At 38.8% G+C, this 26,368-nt stretch overlaps 1 protein-coding gene across 7 annotated transcripts in view; it reads left to right on the top strand.

The window, feature by feature from the left end:
- The window catches only part of csde1 (cold shock domain containing E1, RNA-binding), a 115,254-nt gene that overhangs the window by 63,619 nt on the left and 25,267 nt on the right, over positions 1-26,368 (top strand). For 6 of the 7 annotated variants that reach the window (XM_041194954.1, XM_041194957.1, XM_041194953.1 and 3 more), the window contains 7 exons: positions 198-326; positions 2,723-2,848; positions 3,977-4,189; positions 4,470-4,610; positions 6,235-6,399; positions 18,001-18,108; positions 25,946-26,121. In XM_041194954.1, the coding sequence (XP_041050888.1) occupies positions 198-326; positions 2,723-2,848; positions 3,977-4,189; positions 4,470-4,610; positions 6,235-6,399; positions 18,001-18,108; positions 25,946-26,121 (1,058 nt within the window). The remainder of the gene's footprint in view (positions 1-197; positions 327-2,722; positions 2,849-3,976; positions 4,190-4,469; positions 4,611-6,234; positions 6,400-18,000; positions 18,109-25,945; positions 26,122-26,368) is intronic. The other variant, XM_041194958.1, reaches the window with a different exon arrangement.

Here is a 26,368-nt window from a genome sequence, read left to right as displayed (position 1 = left end):
TAGTTTGGAAAGAGAGATTGCATGTTTTGTTTAGCTAACATATTAAAGTTGATTTAAAATCTGAACTGAGCCACTTAGAAAAATATCACTATGTGCAAATTTAGTAATCTACTGCTTAGGCCTTAAATTATGTGCATGGATGCAGATATACATCTTCAGTTACTGTGTTAATGCTAACTCTTTATTGATCTTTAAAGGAAGCATTTGGATTCATTGAAAGAGGTGACCTTGTGAAAGAGATCTTCTTCCACTATAGTGAATTCAAGGGAAACCTGGAGACCTTGCAGCCAGGCGATGATGTGGAATTTACTATTAAAGAAAGAAATGTAAGCAATGTAACTCTTTCGAGTACAAACCTGTTTCCATCTGTTTCAGATGAAGTTAGATTGTTTCATATTTTTGCCATTGTGAGATTTGAACTCTTGATCTTGGGGTTACAAACCCAGTACCATAACCACTTGGCTATTTAGGCCAAGCTATGTAAGCAATGTAGCTGCATCCTGTGGAAGCCTAATTTAATTGGTTTTGGGAGGTATGATAATTTGAGAAAAAAAGCAAGGAGCCAAGTATCTGCTCATTTAGCTAGTGTGTTATCTTCTCTGCAGTCACTTTGTCAACTGCAGCTACATGGATATGACTGTTTCCAGGATTTGGGTGGATATTCCCTTAAGTAAGGACACCATCTGCTTGTTTCTAATCATCCTACACTATGCTGTTTCTCAGTGAGCTGTTGATGTCCTGGTGGATATCTTTCAAAACTTATGCCAACTCTACAGTACTCTAATTTGAATTATTTCTGGCCCTGTTTCTTTTTCCACCACAGACGATTTTTATTTATCTAGCAAAATTTGCTTTGCCTTCTTCAGCCGAGCTTTAGTTTAGTAACAAAACTTGAAATTTATAATGACCAATCATTTTCATCAAGTAAAGTTTAAATCCTAGGTGAATTTAAGGGGCAGCTTAAGGAGTACATTAGGGAGAAGGGAATAGAAGGGTATATTAATAGGATGAGATAATGTGGGACATATGTACCAGCATAGACTTGATGGTCTGGATGACCTGTTTCTGTGCTGTGAAATTCTCCACTGAAGATCTTTGCTGAGCTGCAACTTTGAGTAATGTGCTGCGTTTTTAAGTATTACTGTTTTGCAATTTACAGTGATTTGGCCACTTGTTACTCAGACCTCTTATGTAGAAAAACAGGAATCCACTGATACTAGGTGTCACTGCTCCAAAACAGGTAGTGTGGGGAGGAGAAAGATGTCATCCTTTATACATAATGAGCTTTTCGTTTTTTTTGAAACTCGTGTTTTAGACCTAGCTGGAACTCCAAATATATAATCTGTGGTCCAAGTCCTTTTCAGTTCTAGTATTTGTATGACACTGTGATACTGAGCTATAAACCTGAAAGGTCTTTCATCTCAACCTCGGCCTATATCAGATTAGCTGGTCTGAATTTAGTAGTGGTATGTGCATCATTAAGCCCTTGTTTTCTGGAAAGCTGGGAGGGAGAAAATCAGTCACATTTTCCTGTTATTGCTACCCAACAGTTCTTGTTAGAATGCACACTTTTTTTTGGATATTCGAGTTGGATGAAATTGGGCTTGGCTGTGACATTTACCCCTGCACCCTACTGCCACCAGCAAAATATCCTGCTGATTTTTTTTTATATATGGGTGCACACAAGTTGCTGCTAGTTGAAAAAGTGGGCCACTCACTCCTGTGGAGAACGGTGAAAGAAAACTCTAAATCCTGGAACTCTGCTATACACTGACTTTGGTCAGAATTGATGATACAGGAGGAAATTGGGATGACAAATCCCAGTGCCTTTTATTTGATTGCAAGGTTATTTTAGAACCCTGCAGTAACCGTTGTGTGTATCAGGAGTTAATGGCCCATTCCGGGTGCTGGAGAGGCCAGATTTCAGAAACATTGAGAAGTTACAACTGCGCCCCTTCTTCAGCTTGACCTTTTAATATTTCCATTGTGAAAACATTAATTAAATCTTATAATTTGAATTCTAATATCTTTCAAGTACAACTTTTGTATGTCCCAACTTTGGTTGAGACGGTAGAAATACAAGACAGAACAGTACAATACAACTGTTTCCCTCCCCTATTATACTCTCTAGGCCCTTCCAGTCTTCCAAGACCTAGGTGACCAGTTTATTGAGAAATTAACATTCTTTTCTTTCTCTGTTAGAGCTGGAGAGAGGTTGCAGTAGTATGAAATGTAACTAATTAGAGCTCAAACACTATCAGGCCTGTAACTGCTGCGTGCACACGTGCAGACAACTCAAATTCAACTTTTGTGAATGTTAATTTACTCAGAATTGCTAGGGTTCTGCGCTGCACAATTGCTTCATAAATTGTTTTTTGGTACCTTGCTGTTAAAACTACCCTGGTGTGGTAAAATGGGGATGCCTGGTTTCAACATGCAACAGTTTCTTTCAGTAGGTTTTCTGTTGGAGCCACTGAATATAATTGATGTGTTTCCTTGTATGGGTACTTCATTCTACCTGCGTGTATGCATCAAGAAAAGGACCATAACAAAAATTGATCTTTTTTTTGCCTGAATCTTTTATTTCATCTAAATCTGGCAGCATATGGTTATGTACATCTGCTTACCATGAGTAAAAATAATGTTTTATAAGTGGGAAATAAGACTGGGAAACTTCTAAAATAACAGCTTTAGTGAAAACATGCGCTATTTTTCTTTCCAGGGAAAAGAAGTTGCCACTGAAGTGAAACTCTTACCCCAAGGAACTGTTATATTTGAAGATGTTAGTATTGAACAGTTTGATGGAACTGTCACCAAAGTTATTCCAAAAGTATCCAGTAAAACCCAGGTAAGTAGCCTACTGCTAACTTTTTCCATGGTTATTTGAAAGATAGACATGCAAAGTTCTGTTAGCAGTATTGCCTGAGGCTTGAATAATCTGCGAAAGCAAGTTTTCTTTCTCCAGTGGCAGAAGTTGTGGCAAAATAGTCAATTTGTCCAATATTTATACTTGATCATAAGCATGTTCGTAAATCAATGGCCAAAACCATGGTTGAAGGAAACTGAAAACAATATAAAGTTTAAACTTTAAAAAAAGACAAATTGATTTTTGAATTACATGGACGATAGTTACAAAATGTGAGGTTGTGGGAGAAAAATCACAAACAAAAATGCAAATGGAGAAAGTTAGAACCATGCAGAATAATGTTGCAGTAATTATTTTACGCAAAAGTATATAATGGCCCCCAGTCGAGAAAACTCTTATGTGGTTAAGCAACTTGAGAGGCTAAAGGTCATCATATGACCATTCTTGTTGCTTTTCTAGCAGTCTGTTAGTTTGACTGATTTGACTGTTGTTTTTGGTTCTGGATTAATGGTGGTAATGGCATTGGGGCTTGAGGGGTGCTGCTGTTTGGCTAGTTTTAGGTTATATACATGACTCACTAGACCCTATTGACAGTTCCTGTGGTAACCACTATTAAAGATTTTGAGTGCTATGGTTTGTGGGAACAGTGTGCCTGTAAAATTACTTTTGTCTTTTTGATATTTGGTATCCACATGACTAACCAGAAGTGACTTCACAATGGTTGACACTATCCTAGGGTGGAAGTTTGCAAAGTTCCTTTCAGTTTTATTGGGTTACAAAGAATGTAAATGGGCTAGGGAAATGTCAGCAGCTTTCTTTATTTGAAAATTAATAAAGCCAAGTAGCATAACCAGGTGAACAACGAAGTAGCAAGAAATATATTGCGGTACATGTTTTTACAAACAGTATATCCTTTTGTTTATGTGCATAGCATGGGAGCTGACTAGTAAACTAAAACTACAATGCTTGCAGTAATATTAACAAAGGTCAGTGAGTGGAGGAGAACCTTCATTACCATGCTCGGGAGCCCATTGTACTTGTAGAGGAACTATGAATTCAAAGTTGATTAGTTCAAATCATTGATTTTAGTTGTTTGTTTTTTTTTTGCAGACTGATCCTTTGCCAGGGCGCATCAAAGTAAACTTTGCCATTTCCAAAGAACTTCCCTTTGGAGATAAAGACACCAGATCTAAAGTGACGTTATTGGAAGGTGACCATGTCAGGTTTAATATCTCCACTGATCGACGTGACAAATTGGAACGTGCTACAAATATTGAAATTCTGACAGATTCTTTTGAGTTGACTGGAGAAACCAGAGAAATGGTAAGCTAACCTTTTAACTGTTTTAAGCAATTGGACTTAACCCAAGTGCACTGCTCAGATATAACTAAATACTGGTGGTCTTAGAGCCTTTAGAAATTTTAGAAAGAGAGGTAAGGCAGTTATAGTTGATGAGATGACAGACATGGAGGTGGGAGCAAGAATAGACAAACTTCAGAATGTCTAGAGTAACGTTTTGTTAATTATGAAAGATCAATGAAAGCATCTGCATTTCTAAGTTTTTTTTTCTTGCAGATTTTCAGATTTTTTTTTGTCTCTGTAGGGTGTGATTGCAGCCATGAGAGATGGGTTTGGTTTCATTAAATGTGTTGATCGCGATGCTCGAATGTTCTTCCACTTTAGTGAGATCATGGATAGTCTCCAGCTCCATATCTCGGATGAAGTTGAGTTCACAGTTGTCCCTGTAAGTGCTTCAACTTGTTTATTAGATACTTGTTTTAAATTATGTCTAAATACTGATTGTCAGCTTTCCAAATGACTAAGGAAGTACAGAAACTGGGCCTCTGGCTCATTGCTGTCATTTGGGCCTCTGGCAAAAGCACTACAGTTGACCTCTGTCTAAAAATTAATAAATTTCACCTCATACTTCACTTCGAGTGGATTGGCTTAGTTTCAGTTGCTGTAGGCAAACAGTCATTATGTTCAGCAAGATCCCAGGAATAACAATTAAAATACAAAAGTTGGTTTAATTTTGATGGTTGATGGAGGAATATTGGTTCCAATATTCCTCCATCAACCAACATCACTCAGCACTCCCTCAGTGCTGTATTCCCTCCTGAAGTGTCAGCCAATATCACTGCTCAGTCCTGGAGTGATAATTGAATCTACAGCATACTACCCCAATGGTGTGTGCTGCCAACTGAACCATGCTGGTAGTTGATTAGTCACGGAGAGTGGCCACTTGAGTAAGGTTCATGGAACTGATTGGCACCTGAAGTTCTTGTGAAGGGAGGGGTTTGGGAGTTGGAAAGAAATAAACAAGAACATTTTGAAATATTTGATTTCATGACTAGTTATAAACTGGATTTTATAAACTGGATTATCCATCTAACAGTGGATAATTCAGTTTATACAATGTTTGACATAAATATAAAAATTTATTTTTAAAATTTGTGACTCAGGCTCAAGTGACACAGTTACTTTACAGTTCTTGTGTGCACAATTTGAGGTATGCTTAAATGTAAAGTATTGTACTGTTCTTGCTATTAATGTGCAAAGTATAAATCACTTGAAAATGTTATGCTGAATTCTGATCCCAAAATGCGTGGTAGTGAGGGTGTGGGGAGGAAAGAGGCTCCCTTAAGAGCAGGGAGTGTCGAAGAGTGAGAATTTTTTCTCCCACCTCTTCCATAAAATTTAAAATTTTCCATCGATGTTACTTGTTCCCACAGTGGTTTCAACTAGCACAATCTGATGATATGGCACACAATGCCTGTGCACAGTTTGTCTGTTTGAGTGCAACTCCCCCAGTTTTATTAATTAATCATATGTCAAGTAGATACAGAGGATGAATGTTTTTAATTCCAGTTTTCTAACCTTAGTAAGATGACTGGTCTTCAATCGGTTTTCTTAAAATTTGAATATTTTTTCTATAATGTCAAAATGTTTTTTTAGTACAGGTTGAATATCATTTATCCGTACACCTGAAACTGAACATTTTTTCAACACCTATGCAATTAATTTGTATGTTAATAAAGCAATGTAATATATTACAGGTGTAATAAGACTTAACAGGTAAGAAGTAGGGTGTGAGAGTTGGCAAATGGAGAAACAACCTAGTATTTGTAGACTATAGCCAGCCTAGGCTTAGGCTATTGTCTGGTAAGTTGACCTACCTTATATACTGTAGATCCAAAAATATCATCTGACTGCCAAACTCATTCGGCCCCAAGGGTTTTGGATAAAGGGTATTCGACCTCTATCCTCAATATTAATGATAACGTGTCATAGCAAGACTTTTCTTGGTAGCCTATGTATTTGGTATTAGCTTTATCCACCTGTAATTAAAACTTTTTTTTCTCCTAAAGGATGTACTTTCAGCCCAGAGAAACCATGCAATTCGTATTAAAAAACTTCCAAAAGGAACAGTGTCCTTTCACACGCAATCTGAGCAGCGCTACTTTGGGATGGTGGAGAAAGAAGCTACTGGTTCAATATCTAAATCCACCAGCCCAGCCAAGGGTAAAGAAAAGGTAATCCGAATTGGAGCATTGTAAACCCAGGCACCACATGATTTTTTTTTTTAACTTTCGCACAAACTTGGTACTTTAATGGAGACTCTTCCCACTCAATCTTGAGAGTTTGGCTGCCTTTAAAAACTAGCCCAGGACATTGGTTGTATGGTGTTAGTTTTACCTTATTGCAATCCAGTACCATAGCATGTTGATATTAAATATTGAGCCTGCTTTAGAAATGTTGACACTGTTGTTAGGATTATCTCTGGAGCAATGTAAGGCCCCATTTCTGGTTATCTTGATCAAAGAATAGAATAGAGGTGAATAGGCAATCTAATCTAGTTTTGAAGATGAGAGACTTTGATAAGAGTAGAAGAAAGCTGTTCCCTCTGACAAATGGGCCAATAACCAGAAATCGTAGAGTTAAAGTCATTGGTAAAATGTCTAGAGGGGCAACGAGAAATATTTTTACTTGAGAGTTGCTGACATTGGAATGCTGTACCTGAAAAGATTATTAAAGTTATTCCATAAATAATTGAGTTGAACAGGTACTTTGAGGATGAGGAATTATATGGTAACGAACAAAAATACAGGGGTATGTGGGATTAAGCAAGATGAGCTGCGTGCCTTCATTTGTGCTGCAAGTTTCCACGATTCTACAAAAGACTGTTTAATGGGTTGTCTTAGAGTAGCTCACTTCTTTCTGGGTGGGCTCTGCATGCCATGATATTGATATAACTACTAAAGCCACAGTTCTTTCACCTAGCTGTAATCTTGTTTCCAATCCTGTGCATTAGTGGAATGTTGGAAATGAGTTAGTTCAGTTTCCAAGTGGGAGGTATGGCAGTTGATGGCTAACATCTAAAGGGTATCTTAATTGTAAGCCAGCCATTCTTGTTGGCCTTACAAATAGGGGGACAGTGGCATAATGGTTGTTCCCAGGGTAGTAATTCAGAGGCCTGACTGAATGGGAACATGTGTTCAGATCTCACCACAGCAGGTTGGGAATTTATATTCAATAAATAAATCTGGAATGAAAGTCTGTGTTGACTGTCATTTAAAAACCCATCTGATCGATTGAGGTCCTTTAGGGAAGGAAGTCTGCTGATTTAACCTGGCCTGACCTATATATGACTTCAAACGTAAAGCATGGGGTTGACTCTTAACTGCCTTTTGAAATGGGCTAACAAGACATTTGATTAAGGGAATTAAAAAATGGGCAATAAATACTGACCTTGTCAGCACCACCCTCATGGAATAATTTTTTTAAAAATCAGTTCTGAATTAGAATTGAACATTGCCAGGGCAGAGTACAAGTAATTTTATCTTGCGTCTGGTTGTCAAAAGTATCTTGATCACAATTCAGACTTTATCGAACATTTAAAGTAGTTTAAATTAGACAAGTGCTCATAGCTACTGTTAATATATGTTTTTGGGTATGGATTTGCTGGAAAAGATATGAATTTAATAAATTACAAATTTTTCTCTAAACTAAATGCTAATTTGAAAGAGGCAGCTGAATAGATAGACATCTTTGTCACCAAGATTCATACTGTTAGAACTGATGGGAGACTTTTCACTTTTTGTCTCTTTTTCCAATTCTATTTTAAATGTTCCTGCTGCACCCTTTCGTCCTCTAGCTGGAAGGTGTATACACAGCCTCTTGCAGACCCTTAACGCTGCTGCCTTAAGCCATGGGAAGATGCATAGTAAACCCTGAGATTGCCCACAGTTATTGGCCCCAGTGGGTAAAACTCCTGGCCCCTGCTGAACACTACACTTGAAATACAACGTTGGTACAGACAATCATGACCTTCCTGCCTAGTTGTCCCATGGTGCAGTTTAGAGTGCATTATTGTGCTAAGATGAGCTACTGCCTTGGATTTATTTGTTCTGAGTGCAGGTGAAAATATTTACAATCAGCATTGCAAACCTCTTTGATTTCCTTGTGCTTATGTAGTTATAGGTCTGAACAATGTCAGGGAAGTAACAATTCGCCACTAACGGGATGTTGCTGTCAAGCCAAAAAGACGTTCTATCTTTCTCACAAATGAGTAATGTGGCATATGAATTTCAGTGCCAATAGGATGCTAGGTGTATAGGCTGTACATCCCAAAGTCTGGCAGATCTCATCTGACAGATTTCATCTGACAGCATGTCCCAGCCACTGTTTGCAATGGGCAAGGTACAGACCATACCCAACCAGCTCGTGCTTGTAAAACCCAAAGCACATTGTCCAACATCAGATGTGATTCTGCGATTGGACAACATTTGCTAAATAAAAATCAGTGTGCTGAAAGCTATGCTGACAACCAATTTAGTCAGGCTCGCAGTATGGTGCATTTCCATGTACTGGAAGCTACATATAATAATACACAACATCCTGTTCTGTGCAGACAGACAGAACGTGTGTACACGTTATTAAAAGCAAAATACTGCGGATGCTGGAAATCCGAAACAAAAATAGCTGGAAAAACTCAGCAGGTCTGACAGCATTTGCAGAGAAGAACACAGTTGACGTTTCGAGTCCGTATGACTCTTCTTCAGAACTATTTAGCAAATATTGTCCAATCGCAGAATCACATCTGTTGTTGGACAATGTGCTTTGAGTTTTGCAAGCACGAGCTGGTTCTGGTGAAGAATCATATGGACTCGAAACATTAACTGTGTTCCTCACTGCAGATTCTGTCAGACCTGAGTTTTTCCAGCTATTTTTATTTTTGTTTTTGTTATGTGTACACATTATTTTGTTTAGCTGAAACAGGCATAAGTGACAGCCATTTGCTGACTCATTCCTCAGGGCAATACCTTGACCTGGGTCAAGCTACCTGGTTTAAATTTCAAACAATGCTTGGCAGTTAATTGTCAGTCACCATCACTAGTGTATTCTCAATGGCAACTCCTCTACCAATCAGAGCCCACTTGCTAACCAGTCAGCACCCTTTTTCATACAGCATAAATTGATGTTTTCCCCTTATATTGGCATTCTTGCAAAGTGTCTTGATGAATGCAGGACAAAAAGCTTCGACATGTCTCTTTTTTTTCAGCAGTGCTCAAATTCTGTACTACTAAATGACTATTCGTGGAACTAAGTTTTTTTGGATGCAGGAATAAGAAAGGAAGCTTCTGGAATGAGCTTGTGGTTTTGAAATCACAGTTCTGAAGTTTGTGGTTTAATTAAATTCAGAAATGGATCATTAATGTTCTGGATAAGTAACTTCAGGGGATCTTGTGGACTCTGGTGCTGAGTATATGAAAGGAGCGAGCAAGCTTTAATCAAAAGCACCTGTTCAGACCTCAGCTGAAATCCATGTAAATTAATTAAGCAAAGTCTTGGCCTACTTCCCTTGACCCAATTTGAAAGTTGTCTCTTTTACAATGAAAGAAGTTCCCTAATTCTCATAACCTCCCTCCTTGCCATCCAAAAAAATTATACTTAAGACTGGTAGTTAGCATTTTACAATCCTGTGTTTGGAATAATTTTGTGCCCACTGCAACAAAGGAGCTGATTTCAAAAGCTGGAGATGCTGAAAGTGGTAATGGGCTGGTAATCATTTGGCCAGTGTCTAGATAGTCATTGGTTATCATCTTGTAGGTATAATTGTTGGTGTGCGTTGTGTGTATGTGCACAGATTGAATTGGATCTCTTGATTATACCTACCAGCTGCAACCTTGCCCTCCAAAATGTTGTCTTTTTCATCTAGCCTTTGTACTTGGGTTCTATTAAAATCTCCCTTTTTCTTTTGTGTCATCTCTGCTTGTTCAGAAAAAAGAAAAGGTATGAAAATCCTTTCAAATCCTGTTTGTCAGATCTGTAAGATGCATGTTGCTTTTCATGATTGTGTATGTTTAGGTTGTGAAGCTTTGGCTGCTGTGCAGGTGGCAGATGGAGCTTTCGCATGGTTTGGTCAGAGTAGTGATTTATTTTAATACTTAATTGAATTCTCTTATGAAAACCTCAAATTTGAGAGTATTCAATGGGTAGTTGCAGATTTCTAAATAATGTATTGTAGGGCTTTGCTTTGAACTGGTTATTGGCTCATGAGTTTCTCATTAGTTTATCCTAAGTGCATGATGTGACATTTGTGGATTGTATTCTGCTTAACTACTTAAGGAACTTTGCAGAAACATACTTTAACTTTCATAATTTCTACATAGTGTCAATATCCTGTGTAAGCTGAAACTGGCGGCAAGTGGATTATTTGCCTAACATGTAATTGGCGCTATTTGCAGGATGAATAATTTTGTTGAATTAAATTGAGCTCAAAACTATACCTCGAGAATAAATCTGAAATTGGATAAATGTAGCCATTCATTCTATTTTTCTTGGCTTTATAGTAGAATTCCTAACTATGTTCTTTCTAAATGTGCTTGGATAATGCAAGACCAAAGTTGTTATCCTATCTGGTGTTTGAGCTGAGCCAGTATTTAAATTTGTGCTATTTACTGTTTTCTGAATTGGCTTCCATGTCTGAGACAGGATGCCAACTCGTGGTACTGAGGTGAAGCTACTTGCTGATTGTCCTGTATTTTGGCAGTTTGAGAGACTTTCATCATCTTTTCAGTGCCGATATGGCAGTCTGAATTAAAACTGAGAAAGTTGGTCAACATAGTAAAGGTTCATTTGACACTTCAGTGATGACCTTATCCCAACATACACTTGAACAAGTTGATTCCGCAAGAAACGAAAGACTCCAATTCTGCACGCAATATAGAAATCTTCTTTCTAATAGGCAGAAGCAAATGAGTAAATGAGTTTTAAAATTAACCTTTGACAGGGTTTGATCCCAGTATTAGCTTCCTTTGCAGTGTTGATGTGCTAGTTTTAAAATGACATGATTTTATATAAATGGTGGATAGAATTGGTCAAAGTTTGAGCACTAAATATCTGGTTAACCCAGTTGTGTCTCGAGTGCTGCATTTTTTTCCTGTTTTGGGGATTTTAGCAAAATGGCTTTATATTTAACAAGTATTCTTGAGGCAAAGTAAATGTAGATTTTTGAGGTAAGATGTTTAGAATTTAGGAACTTGATTATATAATTCCACTTGAATTATTGAGTTATTCAGATGTGCAGTTTGTAATGGTGGAACTTAATCTTGAAGTACTGAAGTTTTTCTGGCACTTGAATATTTTGTAGGCAGTGGCTCTTGGCCAAAATCTTTGGGCGGTATTTTCTGCACCCGCCTGTCGGCGGGTCCTGCCCACGACAGGACTGGAAAATCCCAGCCTTTGTTTGGGCCTTTACTGACATGCATAATATGTACTCGTGAGATCTAGCAGGAGGATAGATATTTTTATCTTTTAAGTGTAACCTGCATGAAGTTCAGTTATTGTTTTGGCAGCACCTTTCAGTTGTTTCACGTTTTGAGTCATGTGGATGTTATGGCCTACACGTGCTAGATGGTTAAAATTTTAAACTCCAGGATCTGCCTCATTTAATTCACAGAATCCCAGAATCTCTCAGTGCAGAGGAGGCCCTTCGGCCCATCGAGTCTGCACCGACACATGAGAAACCTCTGACCTACCTACCTAATCCCATTTACCAGCGCTTGGCCCATAGCCTTGAATGTTATGACATGCCAAGTGCTCATCCAGGTACTTTTTAAAGGATGTGAGGCAATCAGCTCCCAGGCAGTGCCTTCCAGACCATCACCACTCTCTCGGTAAAAAAAGTTTTTTTCCTCTCAATTCCACCTCCTCCCCCTCCCCCCCCCCCCCCCCCCCCAAAACCACCTGCCTTTCACCTTGAATTTATGTCCCCTCATGACTGACCATTCAACTAAGGGGAACAGCTGCTCCCTACCCACCTTGTCCACGCCCCTCATAATCTTGTACGCCTCAATCAGGTTGCCCCTCAGTCTTCTCTGCTCCAGTGAAAACAATCCAAGTCTATCCAACCTCTCTTCATAACTTAAATGTTTCATCCCAGGCACCATCCTGGTGAATTTCCTCTGCACCCCCTCCAGTGCAATCACATCCTTCCTATAATGTAGTAACCAGAACTGCACACAGTACTCCAGCTGTGGCCTCACCAAGGTTCTATACAGCTCCAACATGACCTCCCTACTTTTGTAATCACTGCCTAGATTGATAAAGGCAAGTGTCCCATATGCCTTTTTCACCACCCCACTAACATGCCTTTCTGTCTTCACAGATCTATTGGCACACACACCAAGGTCCCTTTGTTCCTCAGAACTTCCTAGTGTCAAGCTGTTCATTGAATACTTTCTCGTCAAATTATTCCTTCCAAAGTGTATCATCTCGCACTTTTCAGGGTTAAATTCCATCTGCCACTTATCTGCCCATTTGACCATCCCGTCTCTATCTTCCTGCAGCCCAAGACACTCAACCTCATTCTTAACCATTTGGCCAATCTTTCTAATTACTGAAGATTTTCTCTGAACTAATGGAGTGTACTTCAATTCAGGAAAAACATGGAAAAGTACGTGATAGCAGAAATGTAGAATACTTGCATCTGCATTTTGATGGATGCCAATTAGCCAATATTAGAAAGTGAGTTGTTGAGAGTTGCAGTGCCATCAAGATTTTAAGGTGTCTAATTTCTTGTGTTTTGTGCAGTATATTAAATGTAACTCATGATTAGAGGTATACGCATGTACAATTGTGACATTTATCAAAAGCAGGGACCCTAAAGTCATCTACTTCAAATCCAAGAAATATCGATCAGCATTCTAAAATGGCACAAAACTAGGCACTTTTATCTAGAGACTGTAATTACCTGTGGTGTTATTTTATAATAGCTCAAAACAAGATTATTTTAAAATGCTATTTTCTTGTGTACAATTTTGCTCAAATTTAGCTGGCAGTGAATACCTTGCCTTCTGTATGTAGTTGCAGTGTGATATTGCGCCAGGTTAAAAAGAAAGATAAAAGAAGCACGGGCCCAATGTCCAAAATCCAGCACCCTCTGAACCAAAACTGTGCCATGTTTTGGATTTTCCCGGATTTTGGGTTGCATTCCAATAGAACAAACAGCTTATGTGTGTTTGATTTTCCCCTCTCCCATCTCATTGTAGCATTGTTTACACGGAAGTTACCCATAGGATGTCACCGTCATTCTAATTGCTAAATGTGACAGTCTAATCCTAGAGGTTTAGAGAAATATGCTGATGCACTGTCAGGTAGTTAATTGGCCGGACTCTGATATAGAAGGAAAGAATTTGCATTCATATTTCTTTTGTAAATAAAAGACTATTAGTGCTTTTCATGACATGTTTGCTTCTCAAGAAGCATTCAATTCACCCCTCTAATTTCCCTGGAAATGCAGATGCATGTATACCAGGTTGCAGATGCTAGGAGAGAAAACTATGGCTGAATTTATGTTCTGTAGTCAGGGGTCCTGAGACTAATTGTATCATTCTTATAGCAACACCTTCAGAGAGTAGCTGGATTTAGTATGGACCAGGAATTAAACCTAGGCTTATTTCTTGATTGCCTTTACCAACTAACGCACTGTGTCCTCTATATGCATAACTCACTGATTCCATCCTCTGGGAAGAGCCTGAGAATGGCCTCTTCATTCCCCTGCTTATTCTGTTCTGGGAGCAGCATCCAGATCTCCCAAGAGAATAATATCCAGTTTTCGGACAGCCGGATTTTGGATAATATACCTGGATAACGGTAATGTATGAAAGAGTGGATAATGCCACAGAGCTACCTCCACCCAAAGTTTTGGGAAGAGTGCAAGTTTCACTTACCAAGTAAATTCAAAGAGGGCTTAGAATAAAAAGATAAGCAATGTTAGATATTTCCAAATGACATTTAACATTAAAGGCAAGGAGTGGAGATAAGCTATGATGATAGAACACAGGAGATGTATTTGGGGAAAAAAACCTAAGCAAGCCTAAATTAAAGGGATGTCTGAGGAAATAAACATTACTAGAGAACAATAGACCAAAGTTACAAACTTAAACTGGGCAAGTAAATTAAAAAGGGGGAAATAAGATAAATAAGATTAAAAAGAGAAATAGAGCTAATGTAGGATGAGGCTATGGGCCATTTGCGTTCTGGAATGATTTTGAATCAGGCCAAACATTGGAATACTTATGAATATGAAAACTGTCTGCTAATCAATGCATTTAGGGTTTTTGCCTCGAGAGAAAAATGCTGTAAATGAGAAGAGTAGACAAATGTAAGGGGATCATGAAGAGTATTAAACCCTGAAAAAGTCACCTTAGGTTGTGGAAATGACTGGATTAATAAAAACAGGAGTGTGCCATTTTGCCCCTTGAATGGTGGAGCAGATTCCATAAGATCGTGGCTGATCTGATTGTGGCTTTAACTCTACTCTCCTGTTTGCCCCCATAACCCTTGACTCCCTTATAGATCAAAAATCTGTCTTGAAAACATTGAATTGAATATGCCTCCATTGCTCGCTAGAGTAGCCAATTCCAAAGATTAACGACCCTTTTGAGAGAAGAAATTTATCCTCATCTCTGGCTTAAATGGGAGAGCCCTTATTTTTAAACTCTGCTGCCAAGTTCTAGATTCCCCTGCAAGGAGAAACATTCTCTGAGCAGCTACCCCTGTCAAGCCCCCCCTCAGAATTTTTTTTCAATCTGATCACCTCTCATTCTTCTAAATTCCAAAGTGATGTGCTCAACCTGCTTAACCTTTCCTCGTAAGACAACCTCTTTACCGCTGTAATCAACCTAGTAATCCTTCACTGAACTGTTTCCAACGCAAGTATTTCCCTCAAGGAAGGAGACCAAAACTAGGCAGCACTCTAGGTGCAATCTCACTAGTGCCCTATGCAGTTGTAGCAAGACTTTCCTGCTTTTATTCTCCATTGCAATAAATGCTAACTTTCCATCTGCCTTCCTAATTACCTCTGCCACTAAAGGTGGACTTGGGATTGGCTATCTGCCCCTTCTAGTTTGTTTCTGCTTGGCAGCTATCTTCAAAACTGAACTCAAACTGCTTTTTCTAGTTCCTTCTGTGTGTCTGTGGGGGGGACCTGCCTCTCTGGACCCCTGTTGCTAGCAAGAAGGGTCATACGGACTTGAAACGTTAACTGTTTCTCTCACCACGGATGTTGCTAAACCTGAGTTTTTCCAGCATTTTCTGTTTTTGTTTCATTTCCAGCATCTGCAGTATTTTGCTTTCGACCCTTGTTTGCTTAACTTCTCTTAGTCGTAAATTCTCATTAGAAATGCAGGCACCTTTTAAAGTGAAACTAAAACTTAACTTGACCTTTTCTTAACACACACAATCAGAAATACAAATCAAACTTAAACATTAATGCTAAAACTCATTCCTAACACCCTCAAATACCAATATAACTTAGTTTAACTATCCCTTATTTCCTAACACTATCTATATGCCTATAGAAGACTTTCAGATTCCCTTTCATGTTAGCTACTAGTGTCTCCTCATGCTCTCTTTGTTTTTCTCATTTGTTTTTCAATTTTGTTTCTGAACTTTCTATATTTGGCCTGCTTTTCAGTTGTATTATCCACCTGTCATGAGTACACTTTTTTCAGTTTCATTTTAATCTCTATCTCTTAGCATCCAGGGAGCTCTCGGTACGCTTGCCTTACCTTTTAAGCTTTTAATACCCTAGAATGCAGGCCATCAGGTCCAGGGAACTTGTCAGCGTTTAGTTTGCTGAGTACTTTTTTCTGCTTTATGCTCCTCCATCCCTTTTGCCCCCTGATTCTCTACTATTGTTTGGATGCTTTTAGTATCTTCTGCCATGAAGACAGATGCAGAAATTTTATTCAAAGTGTCTGCCATTTTCTTTTCCATTATTGATTCATCAGTCTTATCCTCTAAGGTACCAAAGTTTACTTTATCTACTCTCTAATATACTTGTGGAAGCTCTTACTGTCAGTTTCTTTATTGCTAGATTACTCTCATACTCCAATTTCTCTCTCTTTAATCATCCTTTGCTGGTTTCTAAATTTTCCCAATCTTCTGGCCTACCTCCAATCTTCACAACATTGTATGTCTTGTCTTTCAGTTTGATACCATACTTAATTTTCTTAGTCAGGATGGTGCATCCTCCTTGTGGTCTGTCTTTCGCAATTGAGTGTACCTTTGGTGAGAGTCATGAAATATCTCAAATGTCTACCACTGCTTCTCTACCATAATACCTTTTTGCTTATTTTCCCAGTCCACTGTAGCCAGCTCTGTCTTGATACGTTTTATCTACATTTTTAAGGCACTAGTTTTAGACCCAGGTTGCTCACCCTCCAGCTGAATGTGGAATTCTTCATGCTCTATCACTGTTGCCTAGAGGATCCTTTTATTAATTAATCATGTCTCATTGCACATTACCAGGTTTAAAATAACCCATTTCCTGGTAGGCACCAGAACATATTGTTCTAAGAAACTGTCATCATCCTCGAGGCTACCTTTTCCAATTTGATTCATCCAAACTGTGTTAATTTTAATCTTCATGTAGTGAGATCTTGACAGTCAACCAACAGGGGTTTAAGGGTGGAAACAGTTAAACCAGCAATAGGGTGATCAGGATATAGTGACGAGGACTGAAAAAGGGCAAGAATATAAATTTGAATGGTAGAAGTACGAAAACCTGTGACTACACAAGATTACTAGGTACACTCCACATTATAGTTGGTAAATAAGGCTTTTCTGAAAAAAAAACTGTCATTTAAGAAACAATTAGATGCTGCAATGAAGGGAATATAGATCTTTCTGAATGGAATTGATGTAGGCCATTCAGCCCTTGAGGCTGTTATTGGTGAATGAACTGATATTAGGTCACATGACCTGCACATAATCTTGATAAAGTTATTGCGTGTTTAACACATGATTACATCGAGCTTTGGTGCAGAAACAGGCAATTTGTCCCAACTGGTCAATTTTTTTTTTTCATTTCTGGGATGTGGGTCTGCTGGCACAACTGGCATTTGCCCATTCCTAATTGCCCTCAAAGGTAGTCCCACAGCACCAAGTATTCCAGGTTTTTGACAGTGACAATGAAGGAATGGTGACTTATATTTCTAAATCAAGATGTTGTATGACTTGGAGGTGGTGCCCCTGTTGCCCTTATTTTTTCTTAGGTTGTAGAGCATGTGGGTTTGATAAGCTTTTGAGTTCCTGCAATATATTTTGTATATGGTACACATTGCAGCTGATAGTAGAGGAAGTGAATGGTTAAGGTGGGGGATGGTGTGCTGATCAAGCAAGCTGCTTGTATGCTGGGTGGTGTCAAGCTTCTTGAGTGTTGCTGAGGCAAGTGGAGAATATTCCAGCACAATTCTACATATTAAGGCTTTGAGGAGTCAGCATGTGAGTTATTGCAGTGGCTGCAATATTCGTGGCTGGTCCAGTTATGTTTGTGGCAAGTGGTAATCCTTTCTCCCTTCTGCTTATCTAGCTTTACCTTAAGTGCATCCATGCTGTTTGCCTGTTACTGGGGAAACGATGAGTGCCATTTACAAACATGGTAATAGTTTCAGTAAGAGAAAATAAACAATACTATAAAATACTTGATATGAGGGGAAATGAATAGTTTGTATTTTTTAAGTATGACCTGTTGAATTTAATTGAAAAAGTCAACTTTGAAATAATTTATGCCTGTGGATTTATTTTGTTACACATCATATTTAATGAACTTGGTTGCTCTTTAGGATGCAGAAGAGGGAGTCATTGCATATGAGGAAGCTGGGATAAGAATGACTGTACCATACCATATAAAAGACCTGGAAGGTTGTGCAATTCCACAGCTTGGTGATAAGGTAAACTTGTATTTGAACTCGGTTTTACCAGTATAATTTTTCAATTGTTACTGTAGGTCAAATGACCATCTATTAAATTATTATATCCGTTATCACATTAAGCAGCCCAAAATATTGTGGTGGTTCACAGTTTGGGGTTCTGTTGTGGCCGAGTACTTCCAAAGAGTTGTCACTGCCTCTTGTTGCCCTGTTTTTTGATTATAAAATGGGTATGTTGTTAATTATACTCTTGCACTCACTATCTTGCACCCCCATACTTAATTTTGGTTTCTTCATTAATAGAAAAATACTAGCTCATCTCCTGTGATATTGCACATGGAGAGGTGAGATTAAGTGCAGTATTCAGTTCAAGAATGATTAGAGGGCTGAGATAGCTATACCAAGGCAGAGGAGATCGTGGGGTGGCAGGATTGAGAACTAAAGGGACATAAGAATTGCTAGATTTTGGGGGGAAAAAACAAGCCAATCTAGCTTGACTTCTGTTGTCATCATAGTTGCATTATACAACAATAATGGGCTTGCTAATTGCGGCGATCATGCTCCAGCAGTTCTACAGTGGACCTTGTTTTTACTGATAGTTGAGGGACAAATATGGCCCATAATGCTGCAAGGACTGTCCTGTCCTTGGAATGGTGTCATAGAAAAAAAAACCTTGCATTTATATTGTGCATTTCATATCCTCAGGATGTCTCAAAGCACTTTACAATGAGTAAGCACTTCTGAAGTGTTGCTGTTAGAATGTAGAAAACTTGGCAGGTAATTTGCACACAGCAAGCTTCCACAACCAGGTGATGGTGGCATTGAATGACATATTTTGCAATGTTCTTTCGCCTGAGGGCCAAAGAAACTTCATGCTGTTTAGAAACAACATATGCCCTTTCAAATTGAGAAGTTGATAGAGAGCCACCGTGTGGCCTTGGTTTGAAACTCGGAAGAATTTATCAATAATTCTTTTCCAATATCAAGTTCTGATTTTGTTTTTAAACCCAATGCAACATGACAGATTTCAGTGGTATCTACAGATGAAATGAGTGCTATAAATAAATTGTACTTTTATAATGGATTTTCCCACTGACACATTATGACAGGATTTTTCAGTACATTTTGAAATGGATTGTTGTGACCCATTCCATTCGGCAGTTTTAATATATAATTATGTTTAATATATAATTAAAACTGCTGAATGGGTCACAACAATCCATTTCAACATGCAAGTCTCGGCATATGTTGTAACGTTTCCAAAGACTACAAAATATGTCTGCTTAAACATGCTTATCATCCTGTGGGCCCTGTAATGTGGCTAGAGACTACTATTTTGGCCATCATAAGTGCACGTTCCCCTTGGATGGGACGGGATTTGGGAATAAATCAAAATTTTCACTCTTGATTATATTGGAATCAATCTTCATCCCATCAGATCTTCGCTCTGTTGTATCCAGTATAACCATTACAGTCTTCTGGCGGTGTTGTTTAATTGTAAAGCAGTTAAGGTATTCACTGTAGATTAGAATCAAACTGCATAGTGCTGCCAGTAGTTTAAAAACTTGTTCAGAACAAGAGTATTAACTGGAAATTTACATTCCTCATTTCTTCAGACATTGAAGAAAATAAATGATGAGGTCAAGTAGTTAATTCCCTGTAAGAGCAGATAAACTATAATGTCCAATGGTATTAGTGGGACAATAGTACAGGTGTAAAGAGCTAATCTGTTATATAAGACAGTGGTCAGGTCATAGTACTATGTTTTTGGTGCCTCGTTATAAAAGGACTTTATAGGATATGTCATGGGTTTCCTGGGGTGATTGATATCTGAGCAGGCAAACTAGTTATGAGAGATTTATTTTAATGCTGTCTTTAAAAATGATGTGCATCTACTAAGTTTAGTTTTTGGAGCACTTGTATGAGAGGTATTTAGGATACCAATTGGAAGTTGTTTTTCCTAGAGCCCATACAAGCAATTCATTAGCTGAGTATTCAGAAAGGCACCTCTCATTATAACATTTGATGTACCAATCTGAGGGGTTCAGGCTTTTCAATGTTGAATGGCTTTTAAGGATTGAACATACACTAAAAGAAGCAGTCAGATTTAAAAAGGCGAGCAGAAAAATGCTGCAAGAGACTGGATTGCATGGAGAGTGGCTCTGCTCTGGACTGTAAAGGAATAGCTCATTACACAAATATAAATTGTACTAATCAAACTGAATAACTGATACATAGAGTAATAAGTTTCACCTCACTGCGGAATAAAACAGATTATGTATCAAACTAAATTTGCCTTATCCCATGTTAACTCATTCCGCCTTCTGAAAAACTGAAATGTACAAAACGCATGAAGTTCTAATCTAGTCTCAACAGGACAATGAGTCAACTTTCATTAAAGCAAGTTGCTTGCACCACTTGAGGAAATGATTGACACCAGAGATTTTTCTAGTTGCAGCAGATCTGAATTTTTAATTCTCAGTTTAGCATTGTCGCACTGAGGAGAGAGGTCTGGAGAAACAACTTCTTTATATTGAATTGTTGGAATATAGAATGCTTTGCCACAGGGAGTAATTAAGGCAGAAATCTTAAAATAATAGGTACATTTTTGAAGCAGAGGAAAATACAAGGAGGTGGAGAGTGACCAGAACAACAAATGCATTTGGGTTCCCTAGTAAAAAGCCAGCACAGAACTTAATGAACCAATTCTGTTCTGTAACTTGTTGTAATTCATTAGTTTTGCACTGACTATTTTATCTTTGAACTGGAGTGTTTTGGAACATTGGTTCCCAGCTGAGGTTTCCAGCTTCTTGTTATTCTCACTCGGTGGAAACTCTACGAAAAAGTGTTCTGTTCTTGGTCAAAAGGATAGTGGCTCAGGTGCAGCCTGCACCTGCCCTGCAACCATATTCTTTGGTCATATTACTGGCAGTGGACAGGGATACGATTGCACCCAGATCCCTGTGGATGATTCAATACTGCATACTTCCGTTTGAAGTTTGACCTCTCAATATATTTGCTCAAAAATACAAAATTGATCAACTGGTATAGTTCTGTAGGAATATCCAAAAATGAGTTGCAAGTGTCTCCTAAACGGACAGCAACATTTTGCTGGTTGTAATAAATTAATTTTTGAATTTGGAAAAAAATCAGCTCTATTCTCTAACTCATTGGGATTTCTCTCTAACTACAACTGACAGGAACTGGAATGATAACTTTGCTTATCACTCAAGTGAGGCTCATCACTTGTATAGCTTCATCTCTAGTGCAAAAGAGAGATTCTTCATCTCTTTGTTAACTGCAGTTTACGCAATTTTTTTTGGTTATGCAGTCTATGAAATCTATTTTTTTGATTGAAGTTTGTGTTCTGACATGCTTGTGCTACAGACATTTTGGGAATAACTGGTACCTACCTGGTTTGTAGGGAGTAGTTACTGATTGGATGAACTCAGTTGTGAAGAGTTACAAGCAATTTGCGATGAGACTTCAGAAACTAATTGAAGATTCATTCATTTGCGCCTACAGTGGTTGTCAAAAAACCTTAGCCCATAAAAATATTCAGTAAAGTTTAATCCAAGAGACATTTAAGGAATGACCTTTTTATAGCTAACAAAGGATATAACTATGGCTGATACCATATGAGCGTACGAATTAGGAGTAAGTCACTTGGCCCCTTAAGCCTGCTCCACCATTCAATAAGATCGTGGCTGATCTGATTGTATCCTCAACCCCACATTCCTGCCCACCCCCGATAACCTTTCAAGCCCTTGTTAACAACCTAGCTCTGCCTTAAAAAAATATTCAGACCCTGCTTCCACTGCCTTTTGAGGAAGAGAGTTTCAAAAACACTCAATCCTCAAAGAAAAAAAATTTCTCCTCGTCTGTCTTAAATGAATGACCCCTTATTTTTGATCTCTGACCCTTAGATCTAGATTCTCCCACAAGAGCAAACATCCTCCACCTCCACCCTGTCAAGACCCCTCAGGATCTTAAAGGTTTCAATCTAGTCGCCTCTTACCCTTCTAAATTCCAGTGAATATAAGTCTAACCTGTCTAGCCTTTTCTCATAAGACAACCTGCCCATTCCATTTATGAGTCTAGTAAACTAGTCTAGTAACGAGATCAGTACCGTACACACTGCTCCAGATGTGGTCTCACGTCCTGTACAACTGAAGCATAACCTCCCTATTTTTGTAATCAATTCCCCTCACAATAAATGATAACATTCTATTAACTTCCCTAATTACCTGCTGTACCTGCATACTAATCTTTTGTGATTCATGCACTAGAACACTCTCCGATCCCTCTGAATCTCAGAGCTCTGCAATCTCTCACCATTTATATAAGCTGCTTCTTTATTATTCCTGCCAAAATGAATGATTTCACATTTTCCCATATTATACTCCATTTGCCAGATCTTTGCCTCCTCATGAAACCTATCTGTCACTTTGCAGCCTCCTCATGTCCTCTTCACAATAGAGTTTCCTACCTATCTTTGTGTCATTAACAAATTTAGCAACCATTCCTTTGCCCCTTCATCCAAGTCATTTATATACATTTTTAAAAGTTGAGGCCAAAGCACTTGTCACATCTTGCCAACCAGAAAAAGACCCATTTATAACTACTCTCTGCTTCCTGTTAGCTAGCCAATCTTTTGTCCATGCCAAATGTTACTCCCTATACCAAGAGCTTTTATTTTCTGTAATAACCTTTGCTGTGGCAAATGCCTTCTGGAAATATAAGTACAATATATCCACTGATTCCCCTTTATCCACAGCACGTGACTCCCTCAAAGAACTCCAATAAATTGGTTAAACATGATTTCCCTTTTACGAAACTATGTTGACTCTGCCTGGTTGCCTTAAATTTTTCTAAGTGCCCTGCTATAACAGCTTTAAGAATAATAACTTCTAACATTTTCCCTATGGCAGATGTTAGGCTAACTGCCCTGTGGTTTCCTACTTTCTGACTACCTCCCTTTTTGAATAAAGGAGTTACATTTGTTATTTTCCAATCTAATAGAACCTTTCCTGAATCAAGGGAACTTTGGAAAATTAAAACCAACGCATCAACTATCTCACTACCCACTTCTTTCAAGACCTTTAGGGTGAAATCCATCCGGACCTGGGGATTTGTTAGCCTCCTGTCCCGATGATTTGCTTAATACCACTTCCCTGGTGATTGTAATTTCCCTGATTTCCTCCCTTCTTTCATTTCCTGATTTACAGCTATTTCTGGGATGTTACTTATGTTCTCTATAGTGAAGGCTAAAGCAAAATACTTGTTTAATGCATCTGCCATCTCCCTACTTTCCATTATCAATTCCCCAGACACACTTTCTATAGGACCAACACTCACTTTTATTATTTAAATATCTACACAAACTCTTACTATCCATCTTTATATTACTACCTAGATTTCTCTTGTACTCTTTTTTTCCCTTATTAATCTTTTTGTCATTCTTTGCTATTCTTTATATTCCTTCCAATCTTCTGACCTGCCACCTGTCTTTGTGTAATTATACACCTTTTCTTTAAGTTTGATACTGTCTGTAACTTTTTTAGTTAACCACGGTTGGTGGGGTCTCCGCTTGAAATTTTTATCTCTCATTGGAATGTATCTATTCTGTGTATTCTGAAATATCCCTTTAAATGTCTCCCACTGACTATCTATTGACCTATCCGTTAATCTCATTTGCCAGTTCACTTTAGCTAGCTCTGCTTTCATGCCTTCATAATTGCCGTTATTTAAGTTTAACATACTAGTTTTGGATGCACTTGTTTCTCCCACAAAATGAATGTAAAATTTAATCATTATGATCGCTGGTACCTAGGGGTGCCTTCTCTAGGAGGTTATCAATAATCCTATCTAGTTGCTCAATACCAGGCCTAGTACAGCCTACTCTCTGGTTGGCTCCAGAAAATGCTGTTCTGAGAAACTAACACAAAGACATTGTGAACTGCTCATCTATGCTGTCTTTGCCCATTTGATTTTTCTAGTCTATATGTAGACTAAAATCCCTCATGATTGCTGTGCCTTTCTGGCAAGCTCCCGTTATCTCTTTTAGAACTCTGTCCTACTGTTACAATTAGGGGGCCTTTACACCATTCCCACAAGTGACTTCTTGCCTTTATCATTCCTCATCTGAATCCAAACTGCTTCTACATCTTAGTTTCCTGAACCCTCTATTGTGCTAATACTATTGTTAATTAACATAGCCACCCCTCCACCTTTTCCTAACTTCCTGTCCTCCCTAACTGTCTTCAATATTAGGTCCCAGTCTATGTCATCCTGTGGCCATGACTCTCTAATGGCTGTAAGATTGTACTTTATTCCTATTGCGCTATTAGTTTCTGTTGTTTCGAATGTTACATGTGTTTAGATATAGAGCCTTTAGGTTTGTCCTTTTTATTATTTTTGTAACATCTAGCCTTATCTGCTGATTTACTCTTAGAATTGTACTCTGTCCCTTCCTGTCACAGCCTGTTTATTGTTTCCCATGTTAATACCTTTCTTTCTTGCCTTGTCTCTACTCTTTATCACATCTTCCCAGATATGATCCCTTGCCCCCACTATTCAGTTTAATACCTTCTCTACTTCCCTAGTTATGCGGCTCGAGAGGACACCAACTCCAGCACAGTCCAGGCGTAGACTCTTTCAACAGCACAGATCCCACTTTCCCCAATACTGGTGCCAGTGCCCTTTGAACCTGAACCCACTTCTCCCACACCAGTCTTTGAGTCACGCATTCATTTCTCTAATCTTTCTTGTCCTGTGCCAATTTGCACATGGTGGCAGGTAATAATCCAGAAATTATTACCTTTCGAGGTTCTGATTAATTTGGTGCCTAGCTTGACATTCTGACTATGCAGAGCCTCTTTCCTCATCTTGCCTATGTCATTGGTACCTACATGGGCCACGACCACCGGATCCTCGCCCTCCCACTGCAAGTTCCTCTCCAGCCCTGAGCATATGTACCAAACCCTGGCACCGGGCAGGCAACAAACCTGTCTGGACTCTTGCTCTTTGCTACAGAGAACGGTGTCAATCCCCCTGGCTATACTGTCTCCTACTATCACTACGTTCCTTTTTGCTCCCCCACTTGGATAACTTCCTGTACCATGGTGCCATGGTCAGTTTGCTCATCCACCTTGCAGCCTTGCTGTCATCCAAATAAACTGAAAACCTCAAACGTATTGGACAATTGCAGAAGCTCTCACTATTGTCCTTTTGGGTCCACTTACCTGCCTCACTCGCAGTCACACCCTCCTGTCACTGGCCACTGACCAAATCAGAAGACCCTATCCTAAGTGATGTGGCTGCCTCCTGGTATGAAGATTCCAGGTAACTCTTTCCCCCCCCCCCCCCCCCCCCCATTCTGCATCTCAGCCACTAGCTCAATGACTCTGAGCCGAAGTTCTTCAGGCCACAAACGCTTACTGCAGACGTGTTTGCCCTGGATCACAAATGTCATCCAGGAGCTCCCACATGCTGCAGCCTTGACACATCATCTGTCTTGCCATCCTTAATGTTTTAAATAATTGCTTAATTATATTAGCCACTTATTTATGTAGCTTTCTTATATATGTTCACAAACTGGTTAATGTCACTCCCTAGAGCTGTCGTGATCTGTATAAGCTCCAACTGTGATGTATCTGAAGATTCAACTGAGAACGGACTTTCTTTAACTACATAAGGCTACCTGTCAGGCTTGCTTGTGATTCTCTTCCAGGGAAGTTTTGTATTTCAGTTGGTATATGCTTGCTAGTTTTATAAAGCCATATTGCTTGGAAATAGTTCAGTTAAGAAAATTTCTTGCTTAAAGGAACTTGTTTTTTATCTCTACTGTTCCATATAGATTGAATTTAGCATTTGTGAAGTTAAAAGAACTGGCCTACAGAGTGCAGTGTCAATCAAAGTTCTAAATCGTAACCCCAATGCCAAGAGACTTGTAGGATATGTAGCAGCTTTGAAGGATAACTTCGGTTTCATAGAAACTTCTCAACATGATCAAGAAATTTTCTTCCACTACAGGTGAGCCACATATTTGACTCCTGCATAGTATTTACAAAATATTGTAGAATGTAGTCATTTGGTGAGGTGCATACTAATGAGTCTGAAATCCAAATCATTGTTCACTATTTGCTCACTTTTTGTGCAGTTGTCCTAAGCATGACCTTTCTTGGTAAGTTTTGAGTGTCTCCATTTGTTATGCATTCACTGAAACTGGTGGGGTTTTCCCCCTACTCTGTGTAAAATTCCCAGTGCTGCATATTTCTAC

Source organism: Carcharodon carcharias, chromosome 9 (assembly GCF_017639515.1).
Source record: "Carcharodon carcharias isolate sCarCar2 chromosome 9, sCarCar2.pri, whole genome shotgun sequence".
Classification (NCBI taxonomy): domain Eukaryota; kingdom Metazoa; phylum Chordata; class Chondrichthyes; order Lamniformes; family Lamnidae; genus Carcharodon; species Carcharodon carcharias.
The sequence above is the reverse complement of the archived record's forward strand: the minus strand, read 5'-3'. Positions and strand labels throughout refer to the sequence as shown.